A 12,869-nucleotide genomic window follows, 5' to 3' on the forward strand; every position below is an offset into this window, starting at 1 on the left:
GACCACAGTTCTTATCAGCTAGAGGTATTGAGGACAAATGAATCATGGAGTCAGTCATCCAAACTATCTTGAGAAGTCCATAGCTGGAGACAGCTGAACAAGATTACTGCAACTTCTATCGATTTGCTAAATTCCAATAATTAACTTTCTCCACAGGAAGGAACTGAAAATACACAAAAATAGGCTGCCAGATCCTTTTGATGGAAAATAATTGTGCATATTATTTTATTTAAGATCTTTACCCACAGCCACATAAATACACACCAAACAGATGGGTGGCACTGTCAGTTCTGACATTGCTGCAATAGACAATTCAGGAATAAATTTTAGGTTTATGGAGAAGACGACATTAATTCTTTTCTTCTTGCCGCATGTCATGTGATTCCTCCCTTCTTTCCATCCCCACCTCCCATTCATACGGTAGCTGCTATCAGCCCCCGAGGCAAAGCTCCTCTTGGCATTATGGGACGTTTATACTTAAGAGTAAGGATAAGGTTGGCATACAGTTTTGATTAGATTTATACTAGGCAAGCATCTTAAAGAATGACTTTTTACAATGGCTCAGTGAACCTGTAAATATAAGGACCAATATACTGAAGAAAAACCAATCTATGCTGGGATGCAATTAGCAGGGTATGCAGGGTATTTATTTTTGCTTTGAGTCTACTATACAAAAGCAATTTTAAATCTCCATCCCAGACTGACCTAAATGTGTGGAAGTCACCAGGTGATTGAAGCTTCTTGAAGGTTAACAGCAGACAAAAACTGGTTACTGAAACTTTTGTTAAGTCAAGGACTAGCAATAGCACTTAGACTTATATACCTCTTTACAGCACTTCACAGCCCTCTCTAGGTGGTTTACAGAGTCAGCATATTGCCCCCAACAATTTGGGTGCTCATTGGACTCACCTCAGAAGGAAGGAAGGCTGAGTCAACCTCGAGCCGGGTGAGATTTGAACTGCCAAATTGCAGGCAGCCGGCAGTCAGCAGAAGTAGCCTGCAGTACTGCATTCTAACCACTGTGCCACCATACATACTCTTTCATACTATACATTCTCCTATTGACTACACAAAGGAGTTCCAAAAGAATAATCTGTGTGCTATACCATCTAGGCCAGGGTTTTCGAACTGGTGGCCTGCAGGCCGGATGTGTCCTGCGCAGGCCATCCCCACCCCAACTCCGCAAAGGGGAAAAACGTCATGTAACGGCAACATGACGCCGCGAGTTTGACATCCGTGATCCAGGTCTTTATATCCTTGATCTTAAATATTCTCTCACATGATTGATAAAAATATATTTATTAGATATTAATAAATAATAAGCCACTGTTCCTATAATGTAGGAGAATATTTGAGGCATCCCACAATTATCTCTAATTGGATCAACTTAAATAGCTACGCAGGTGTTCAAATTTTGTGGGAAATTCCATCACCATTCCCTAATTCATACAACAGTGTATTAAGTAAGTTAGAGGGCATGATATGAGTCATCAAGATTTCTAATAATGTTGTGGGTGCCACAGATGAACAGAGCTTCAGCCTGTGAGTAAAAGAGAAATGCAGAGTCAGAGGGAAAGGCAGCTGTCCTATTCATAACCTTCATCCTCTGCCAGTAAATGCCTGACAATTAGGAGGAGTAAAATAACAAGGTGTTTTACCTCCAGCTTCCTCCACCACTCTAAAAGTAGCCAGAAAATATGGAAGGCACAAATTGATTTTTAGGGCATAAATATATCTGGACTTAATTTTCTCATCTGAACTATACCCACCCTTTTCTAAAAACACCATGTAACTTATCCTTCTTCAACCTGCTGGTTGTCTTGGCTATAGTTCCCATTATCCCCAACTAGCATGCTAACAGGAAATAATACACCCTGGAATGCAACCCATCTGGTGAGAGAATCAGGGCAGGGAAAGCCAATGAGAGGTTTTCAAGTCAGCACAGAGTTCTGGTTGCAGAGAATTTTGGCCTACCATCCTGTTGATCACCTGCTGGTGGGTTTTAGAGCCATATATCCTTCCACAGCTATATTGCCCAAGAAAGAAGAAAGAATACTAAGGTTATTAGACGACAAGAATCTAGTATGTATTAATAAAAGAGAATATATGTAGCTCAGGGTTGAAATGAGGGGTCCTGGGTGCTCTCTCTCTTTTTTTTTTAATTTGATATATATGCCGCCCTTCTCTGGAGACTCAGGGTGGCTTACAATGCGTTAAGCAATAGCCTTCATACTTTTGTATATTTATACAAAGTCAGCTTATTGCCCCCACAAACTGGGTCCTCAATTTACCTACCTTAGAAAGGATGGAAGGCCGAGTCAACCTTGAGCCTGGTGAGATTCGAACTTACAGTAATTGCAGACAGCTGGTGTTAATCACAATGCTATCAGTCTGCTGAGCCACCAGCAGTTGGGTGGTGGCTCTGAGTTGGGTTGTTTTCTTGAGAACGTTTCATTACACAAACTAGGTAACATCATCAGGGCTTATTGATGATGATGTTACCTAGTTTGTGTAATGAAACATTTGCAGGAAAACAACCCAGCTCAGAGAGCACCAAGGAGCCCCCTAGTATTTATTGGATGCCTGCTGCAGAAAGAAAGACTGGGGGTTGAAATAGAGGCTGTGGCTTTTAACTGAAAGGTTTGATTTTCTGCAGAGGAAAATAACTGATCTCTGGGTGACCAAGTACACCTTCAAGAGAAAAGCGGCTATTCCTGTAGCTGCACGCTTTTGCCCTCCTTTTCCTTTCCTTTTTCGGCGGACAAACGGTTTGGCAACGGACCTGCCCTCTCCATATTTGGGGCGGTGAAGAGGGGGGGGGTGTCCAAGCTTTACTGTTGAACCGTCGGAGTGGAGGAACCGAAGAAAGGCGCCCGCCCGGAGTTAACATCTGCCTCTTCGCCTCGCGCTCTTCTGCTGGCCCTCAAAAACGCGCGGAAGGGTGAAGGGTTTTTTTTTTTTCCCCTCCTTTGCTAAAATGCTAATTTGTTTCCAGGCTCCCCGGAACTGTAATCTCCCTCGAGGGACCGCTCGACTTGTCCCCGGAGAGAAGAGAAGCCGGGACTGATGATTGGAAATTCCACACTTTCCGGGAAATTTCACCAGAGGCTCATTTCGGGCAAGGCGGAGTTTCCAAACCTTTTACACCCCACCCCCTCAGGGCTTCGCCTCCCCGCCTCCTCCCTGTGAATATAAGCCTGAGCATTGGCAACTTCTGGCAAAAGTAGAGCGCGTGTATCATCAGCCCGCCGTGGAGAAAGACGGTTCGCCTGCCACCTCTGACTTCCAGACACCGAGTAAGTCCTCTCCGACGCGCTTCTTTTCGCCGTCTGACCCCTCGCGCTGACTTACTCAATTCGGTTAAAAAGATCTAGCCCTCGGATTGTGTTTGGGCCACCTATTCTAATCTTGGTTACTTTTCACCTTGGTGGTATTATTATTATTATTATTATTATTATTATTGTTATTATTATTATTATTATTATTATTATTATTATTATTATTATTATTATTATTATTATTATTATTGTTATTGTTATTATTATTATTATTATTTATTATTATTATTATTTAATCTTTGGTGAGATTCACAGCCTTTGAGGCTGGTTAATAGCTCAGCAGCTCGAATCCTAACCAAGGAAGGACCTAGGAACTGTTAAGGTATCGTCGGAGGATGTAAGCTGTTCCAAGTAAGGTGGTTTTTTGTAGAGTCAAAATGTTCAAGTCCGGTAAATTTAGAATTTCTAAACAGCAAGGTAGCCCTTTGGGTATTGCTCCGAGGGCTCCAATTAGAATCGGGACAACGCACAATTTATTTTTTTCCACAGTCGCTCAACTTCAATTTGCAAGTCCCGGTACTTTGTGATTTTTTCTTGCTGCTTATCTTCAATCTGTGCATCACCAGGTATTGCAATGTCAATGAACCATACTTTTTTCTTTTCAACTATTGTTATGTCAGGTGTGTTGCGGACCAAGTGCCTGTCAGTCTGAATCCTGAAGTCCCACAAGATCTTGAGTTTCTCATTCTCTAAAACTTTCTCAATCTGATGTTCCCGCTGGTTTTGGCTGTACTCAAATCCAAACTTCTGGCATAATTTCCAGTGAATGATCTTAACAACACGGTCATGGCGTTGTAGGTAGTCAGTTTGTGAAATTTTGCTGCATCCACTGATCAGATTGTTGTTGTTGTTGTTGTTGTTATGCAATGGAAAGTGGCGGATCTCACTCAAGTTTTCGCACCCACCCACCCCAATCTGGTTTATTGTCGCCTTTTGCTTTCTATGTCTGCTGCCCTTTTCCTTCTTGGAATTGCTCAAGAGAGGGCAAAGTAAACATCATACATGGGTTTTGGCAACAGCAAATTCTTTATGTACAGTAATAGACTTTTCGGGAAGGTTCGCCTAGCCTCCTCCCTGTCTTCTGTCTGGGCCCAGTGTTTCTCTTTGGAAAAACTACAAGCCACGGGAATTGACTTCCAGGAGCTTCTCGGTTGACTTCAATTGACTTCAGTTGACTTCAATTAAAAATAAGGCCTCCCGGATTTAGGGGAGCCCCTGGTAATCTGTTAAGTGCATTATGGCAACTATGGCCAGGGAATTCCCATGGCCAGGAATTTACAGAATTGGAAACCACATGCTAAAAAAACTATAAAACTTAGACTTTTGTGCAAATCCAGCTATTGGTGGCTTGTAAACTATGACTTATGGGTCGCCTTTTCTAATCTGATGATTTCCAGATGTGTTGCAATAGCAATTTCCAATGTTATAATTTTATGAATATCCCACACATTCAGTAGAAAGACTTGCTTAATATAACATGCATTCTGCCGTGTATGGCTTATTCAGTCTAACAATTTAACAAACCACGTCTTAAAACATTTGAACAAAACTGCAGTATTTCAGTGATGATTAAAAAGTGGGGCAAGTCAATATTAGTGGTTTTTAAATTTGACTCAACCAACAGGTGTACAATATTCTGAATCACAGGTACACCATGTATTCAGGTCTTATATTACATATTTTATTTATACATGACAAGAAAGCCTAAATTTGTGGTGTGTTTAGGACTTTAACCAAACCAGGCTGGCTAGTTGAATTGTCTCATAATAAACCAGGATCTGAAAACAAGATTTGGCTTGAAGGAGAATAATCTGTCAAGAGATCGTGGTTTGATTAAAACACTAGAGGCAAACCATGGAAGCAAGTTTTTCTTCTTCTAGTAAAGGTTAGGGAAGGATGGGGCAGCTGTTGGGGTGTAGAAAGAAATCTGCTTATCACAGAATTTCATCTGTCTCCAAATATCCTCCAACATCAGCAGCCCAAAGAAACCACAGAATTCCAACTTCCATGGGCAGTGATCCAATCAAGCAAGTGTGCCAAGCCATAGAACACAGATGGGCCTGAAGATAAAAGGTCATCTTTAGGACTAGAGGTTTTTTTTAGATTCTTTCAGGAGGCTTGAAATGCCAGGTTTATTTCTTTTCATTTTAAAAGTGTACGTTTTCTTCTGAAATAGGGTGAAATAAAACTTTCATTTGTGTCTAAAATTACATCATATTCATAACCCAAAGTGCAGAGAGTCAGCTTTATGCAGTCTTCCTTAACTGATGATGTTTCAAGCAATTCCGTTTATATTGTTTGATGAAAAGCATTCAAACCACAGAACAATACTGTAGTTTAGTTGAAATTAGTGAAATTTATGAAAGTACTTACTTATTTGATTGGAATGTGTTCAAGTAAAGACTTTTGTTCTAGTGTCAAATGCTTTTTCATTTTCTTAAATACCCGTCCTTTTCTTTTTGCAAGCAATATGCTAAAACTGGATATTAAAATAGCATTAATAAAACTGATTTGATGCATTTTCATTGTTTATATTTTGAACAGATTTTTACTTACACCTAATGTTTTTCACTTATGACCATTTGCTTAATGACCATTCATATTAACAGTTGTCCCATAAAGGGTGCTTTATGACTTGTAAAGCACCTCTGACCATCACAAAACATTGCACCAAACCCTCCCAGACACATGATCAGAGTGCTAGGCAACCTGTTCACATTTATTTGCCAAGGTCCCTATGAATATGTGATTGCCATTTGCACCCCTTCCTTAGAAAGAGCTGTTGCTGGCAGTTAAGAGTATGTCCTGTCATTTCTGGTTGGCTGGTTGATTGTCCTTGAGGTTGAAGGATTTTAGCTCTGTCCCTGCTTGCACAGAGCTGAAATCAGCAGAGAATCAGCTTCGTCTAGTGCCGTGATGGCAAACCTATGGCACATGTGCCACAGATGGCATGCAGCTCCCTCTGTGGGCACACGAGCCATCGCCCCAGTTCAGCTGTCCTGCCAGCTAGCTGGTCATCAGGTCTCTGTCACACATGCGTGGGTGGGTGTGCAGGGGGGCCATGCGTGGGGCGCATGCATAGGGGTGGGGCACGTGCGGGGGTGCACACGCATGCTTGGGGGCAGGGTACATGCAGGGGCTGCGCACACGTGAGGAGGTGGGGCGCATGCGGGGAGGGCACGTGCACTTTGGACACTCGGTTGGAAAACCACTGGTCTAGTGGTTAAGGCACCAGGCTAGAAACTGCTGGCACACTGTGAATTCTAGTCCCATTGTATACATGAAAGCCAGTTGAGTCATAGCTAGTTCTGTCACTATCTCTCCATTCAACCCACCTCGGGGTGGTTATTGAGGAAAAATAGGAGGATGGAATGTTAGGTATGATGAAAACTAGGATGAAAAATAAATTTGTAGTCTTTTAAAACTAATTAAATTGAACAAATTTTGAAAGTATATATTCTTTTGGAACAGCATTCCCCAACCTTTCCAGCTTTGCGGACCGGCATGGGACCGAGGGGATGGTTGTGCATGAGCTGCGTGCCGGTTCTGAACAGGCCATGGCCCCAGGGGTTGGAGACCCGGTCTTAGAATGTATAGATGTGATGTGGGGGAAAATGCAATTCATTGGGATGGATTGACAATCCAGTGTTTAATCGTAATGGCTTTTAATATAAACCATGATGTTATCCAGATATTTTAGACTTCAGTTTCAATCAGTTCCAGGTAGCATATCAATGGCAAGGAATAGTTCACACTATAATCCAAAAATGGCACCATTGTTTAGGCACTTTCATTTCATTTTCATTTCATTTTATTAAATTTGTATACCGCCCTACTCCCGAAGGACTCAGGGCGGTGAACAGCCATAAAATAAAACATATAAATACAAAATTTAAAAAAGAGATAAAACAAATTAAATAAATTTGGCTGAACCATTTTAAAACCCCAATTTAAAACCAAATTTAAAATTCCCATTTAAAAGAGGAAAAGTTTAGGTCAGGCCAGCTTGATGGAATAGGAACGTCTTAAGCACGCGGTGGAAGGTACACAGATCCGGAATCCTCCGTATCTCAGGGGGGAGCTCGTTCCAGATTGTAGGTGCCCCCACAGAGAAGGCTCTCCCCCTGGGGGCCGCCAGTCGACATTGTTTGGCCAACGGCACCCGGAGGAGCCCCTCTCTATGGGAGCGTACTGGTCGGTGGGAGGCTATGGTGGGAGCAGGCGGTCCCGCAAATAGCCAGGTCCTAAGCGCTCTGAAGGTGATAACCAAAACCTTGAAGTGCACTCGGAAGACCACCGGGAGCCAGTGCAGCTCGCGCAGGAGAGGCGTTACATGGGAGCGCCACGTCGCTCCCATCACCACCCGCGCGGCTGCACTCTGCGCCAGTTGGAGCCTCTGAGTGCTCCTCAAGGGGAGCCCCATGTAGAGAGCGTTACAATAGTCCAGACGGGAGGTGACGAGGGCATGAGTGACCGTGCGTAACGAGTCCCGATCCAGAAAGGGACGCAACTGGCGGATCAGGCGGACCTGATGAAAAATCCTCCCGGTCACGGCTGTCAAGTGCTCTTCTAAAGACAGCCGTGAATCCAGGAGGACACCCAAGTTGCGAGCCCTTTCCGTGGGGGCCAATGCTTCGCCCCCAATAGTCAGCGATGGCACCAGCTGACTATATCGGGACGTCGGAAACCACAGCCACTCGGTTGAGCCTGAGCCTGTTTCTCCCCATCCAGATCCGTTCGGCCTCCAGGCACTGGGACATCACTTCAAGGGCATCGTTGGGGTGGTCTGGGGTGGAGATGTACAGCTGGGTGTCGTCAGCGTACTGATGGTACTCCATCCCGAAACCACGGATGATCTCACCCAGCGGCTTCACATAAATGTTGAACAAAAGGGGCGAGAGGACCGATCCTTGTGGCACCCCACATATAAGGGGCCTCAGGGTTGACCTCTGCCCCCCTGTCAACACAGACTGCGACCGGTCGGAGAGAAAGGAGGAGAACCACCGTAATACGGTGCCTCCCACCCCCAACTCTTCCAACCGGTGCAGCATGATACCATGGTCGATGGTATCAAAAGCCGCTGAGAGATCTAATAGGACCAGGACAGAGGAACAACCTCTGTCCCGAGCCCTCCAGAGATCATCAACCAACGCGACCAATGCCGTTTCCGTGCTGTACCCAGGCTTGAAACCCGACTGGAATGGATCTAGATACGTCGTTTCATCCAGGTACTGGGGAAACTGTCGTGCCACCACACTCTCAACAACCTTCGCCACAAAGCGAAGGTTGGAGACTGGACAATAATTAGCCAATATTGCCAGGTCCAGGGAAAGCTTCTTGAGGAGAGGTCTCACCACCGCCTCTTTCAAGGCGGCGGGAAAGACACCCTCGCCCAATGAAGCATTTATAATCCCCTGGAGCCAGCCTCGCATCACCTCCCGGGAAGCCAACACTAACCAGGAGGGGCACGGGTCCAACAAACATGTGGTCGCATTCAGTCTACCCAGAATCCTGTCCACGTCCTCAGGAGTCACAGAATCAAACTCATCCCAGATAACATTCTCAGGACCTGCCTCCGTCATCCCCGCTGGATCTACCCAGTTGGAGTCCAGATCTTCCTGAATCTGAGTGATTTTGTCATACAGATACTGAACAAAATCCTTGGCTCTTCCCTCCAAGGGGTCCTCCCTCGCTTCCTGGTGGAGCAGGGAGCGGGTCACCCTAAACAGGGCGGCTGGGCGGTTATCTGATGACGCAATAAGAGCAGCAAGATAAGTGCATTTCGCTGCTTTTATCGCCACTAGGTAATTCTTAATATGAGATTTTACCAGTGTCCGGTCAGATTCAGTACGACTGGCCCTCCAACTACTCTCTAGGCGTCTTTTCCGGCGCTTCATCTCCCTCAGCTCCTCAGTAAACCAAGGAGCCAGGTGAGATCGGCGCCGGGTCAGAGGCCGCAAAGGCACGACTCGATCCAGAGCTCCAGCGGCCGCCCTATCCCACTTTGCTCTGAAGGACTTTTTTAAAATGTCTGCATTTATAATTCTGGAGTGTAGTTTGGGAAAGGAAACAGTTCACATCATGTGTACTTTCCCCATAATTCTTAAGTAGCATTTTAAACTTGGAAAATTATAGAGCCATTGTTTCTAAAATGCAATTAGAGCTGGATTATGGTTGTATTCCTCCCTTGAGAGACTTGCTGTCAATATTTTCCTTTTTCCTTTAAAAGAAAAATAAACAGTGGTGGCTCCTGCTCATGTATTTTTCAGTCATTATTTTGCTGTAGGTCGCTATACATTTTCTCTGTCTTATGGGGAAATTTTGCCTTGTAGTCTTATCAGTTGTGCATGGATTTAGAAAGGGAAAACATAAATCTTTTGCATAGATAATTGAGACTACACGGGCATTCTCCTTGCATTGTCTGTAGTGGAGGTGGACCAAAGTCAGCATTATTTACCAGAATTAGCTATAGTCACCTGCAAAAGTCTTTCATCAGCAGAACAAGTTCTTGATAGGATCATCTGCTTTCATTGCATATATTTAGGGTTAACCCAAGATACATGGCTGAGATGGAGCAAACATTGCAATGTATCCTGAACTGCCACATTGCTTCACAGTCACAGTCACTTGAGGTTCTCGTTTAATGACCCATGCGGCCTTTGATTAACAACCGCAACTGGGATTGCTGGAAGTGCTGTACCTAAGCCACATTGTCTGGTGACATAAATTGCTTAGTGATGATAATGCCAGTCCTAGTTGCTATTGTAACCTGAGGACTGTCTGCACAATATTGAAACCTTCTAACTCATAATTGTTATGGCTCCGTTGCCTGAGCCTGGGCTATCGACAGATGCAGACTCTGAGAGTGAGGAAGAGGAGTTGGCAAGGCCTCCCTCTCCAGGACCCTCCTCTCTGGCAATGCCTCCGGAGGACACCGAAGACCAAAAGATAGGCTCAGAGCCAAGCACGTCCCCGCAGCCACAGGTGGACAGTGACGAAGGAGATAAGTGCTGGCTGGACCCTCGCCAGAGGCGCAGGGAGAAGCGTGCGCAGCAGAGGGGAAGGCGTGCCAGAGATTAGCTGAGTCAGTGGACCACACCCCACAGGGTATAAATGTGGGTGTGGTGGCCGTTCAGTTTGTGACGAGCAAAAACTAGAAATAATCCATGATCTCTGTGTTACTGGACTTTGCCTGCTTTATCGGACTGCATTTGGATTAATCCTTGTATTGTTGAAAACTCTGCCTGTTTTATTGGAATGCTGGCAGTCTAATCTTTGTTTTGTGTGAGTAAAGTCTGAATTGGCAGCTAGCCACTGGGTTGCTACCAGCTTTATCATCAAAGAGTTTTGTCGTGTGGTTTATTAACTCCGGGCCGTCTGTGGGGGTGCGTGAGTGGAACGGGGACAGAACAATAATATCAAAAGGTATTTTATAAACCCTACAATATTTTATCCATTTTTCTCACATATTGTAGAATACTATAGAATCCAAATACTGTAAGATAATGTTAAACATCATAATTTAAGCCTCAGAATATTTTTGCCATCTCAACTAATGGGAATACATTGACATAGTATATTGGGAATGTTTTATCTCTGTTTTTCCTATAGTATTACTTGTCTTTTTATTTACTGAATGAAAATTATGGAGTCTGATAATTTCTTAATATAATTTGCAGGGTCTTCCATAGAAGAAGATGCTAAAATCAATGCCCTTTTTCTATAGCAGTCCTCCAAAACCTAAACAGACTGAAAACAAAAAGACGGCCAAAGCTTCGACATCTTCTGAATCAGATTCTGATTCATTGTCAATTGAATCATCCTCTGAAGAAGCCCATCCAAAAAACCACATGAGAACTGAGAACCACAAGCAGATTCCTCCCCTTGAATATTTTCCTCAATCACCTATAGAACTCACTGGAACAGACCATGATAAGGACAAGCAGAAGACAGGACTAAGAAAAATTGTTCGTTATTTATTTGACAGAGGTGGGAAAAGAAAAGAAAACAAACCTCAGGAGGAAAACCGTCAGCCGATTACAGGTACAGAATGATGATCATATGGAAGGACAATCTGTCACTATATATTAGGGGTCTCCAAATGGCACTTTTAAGACTTGTGGACTTCACCTCTCAGAATTCCTCAGCCATCCAAGTTTGGAAGCCTCTCCTATATGTTGTAGTCCAGGTTGTAGATTTACAAGAAGAGTTGGCAAAGTAGGCATTAAGCACTCAAAGTATCCTAAGAGTCATCCACAGAATCTCAAAACTGAAAATGTTTTTAATTGAATGGTGAAATACAAAATTTCAAATGTGAATTGGCTGAAATTTCACTAGAATTAGCCATCTTGAAATTTTCAATCTTGTTTTATAAAATTATATCTGCTACCATGCAAGAAAATGGCATCTGAAGTAGTTAGTGGGCTTTGTGTAGACAAGAAGGGTCATGTAGACTATCATGTCCAATTTGATGCTTAATGCATGAAATATGAACCTTTTTCACCCCCAAGGACTGACATGATCTACAAAAGAGAAGGGGCTTTCTTTTAATTAGAGAGAAAGAGAGAGATTCACCCATGATTCTTCATGAAGTGCTTGTGATAAGACTTACTTTTTGAATTCCTTCCCATAGAGATTTTCCTGACATTATTACTACCAATCTGCTTTTGATTATGTGCCATCAACTCAGAAGAAAATCTTATGATCACATCGATTTCCTCCATGATGATCAGTCCCTAACCTGATCCGTCAAGTCTTTCAAAAGTGCACTCATTGCTACTGGTTGTCCTTGTATTCTCTTTTCTTCTAGCCTTCTCAGCATTAGAGCCTTCAGTAGAGAGCTAGGTCTTTATATAATGTGTCCAAAATAGAATAATTTAGCCTGGTCATTTGTGCCTCAAGTGAGAATTCTGTTCAGTGATCCATTTGTTCATTGTCTTGACTGTCCATTGGAATTCTCAGAAGTCTTTTTCCAACAACAGCCTTCAAAAGAGTCAATATTTGAATATCTTTTCCAAGGCATTAATGGCTGTTCTACCAGGTGCTAGTCTATAGCATATTTCATGGCTTCTTATTCCTTTACTTTTGATGGTCAATTCTAAAAGGCAAAAGCTATTTATCACTTCAATATCCTAATATTATCAGTTCTAAGGCTAGTAGTTACACCTGCTGGCACTCTTTTCGTCTTCTTTATATTCAATTTTAGTCTGATTTTTTCATTCTGTTCCTTGACCTGTATTATTACAGTTTGCAGATCCTTTGTATTTTCAACTATCAGATATCAGCACAATGCAGTATTGATGTTTCTTCCTCAAATTTTAAAACCATGCTAAGCTTCTTCCACTCCAGTTTCCCTTAATGTGTATGTTCAGCGTATAGCTTGAAAGACTAAGTCTCTGTGCTTCAGAACTCTTTGCATGTACTGCATCACAGATTTATGATAAAATTGTGCTAATGTACACATTACTTATCATTGTTCAGAGAAATGACACAGGGCAACTGCTACTCATTGACACTTCAAAGAAGAACATT

The 12,869-nt window shown here is 43.1% G+C and overlaps 1 protein-coding gene across 2 annotated transcripts in view; it reads left to right on the forward strand.

Annotated features, from left to right (window-relative positions):
• Positions 1-3,167: 3,167 nt before the first annotated feature.
• TNFAIP2 (TNF alpha induced protein 2) overlaps positions 3,168-12,869 on the forward strand; it is a 28,812-nt gene continuing 19,110 nt past the window's right edge. For both annotated transcript variants that reach the window (XM_070942116.1, XM_070942108.1), the window contains exons 1-2: positions 3,168-3,296; positions 11,018-11,381. In XM_070942116.1, the coding sequence (XP_070798217.1) occupies positions 11,036-11,381 (346 nt within the window). In that variant the 5' untranslated portion in view covers positions 3,168-3,296; positions 11,018-11,035. The remainder of the gene's footprint in view (positions 3,297-11,017; positions 11,382-12,869) is intronic.

This window comes from Pituophis catenifer, unplaced genomic scaffold (assembly GCF_029215685.1).
Source record: "Pituophis catenifer annectens isolate HBS135680 unplaced genomic scaffold, rPitCat1.0.hap2 SCAF_1, whole genome shotgun sequence".
NCBI lineage: Eukaryota > Metazoa > Chordata > Lepidosauria > Squamata > Colubridae > Pituophis > Pituophis catenifer.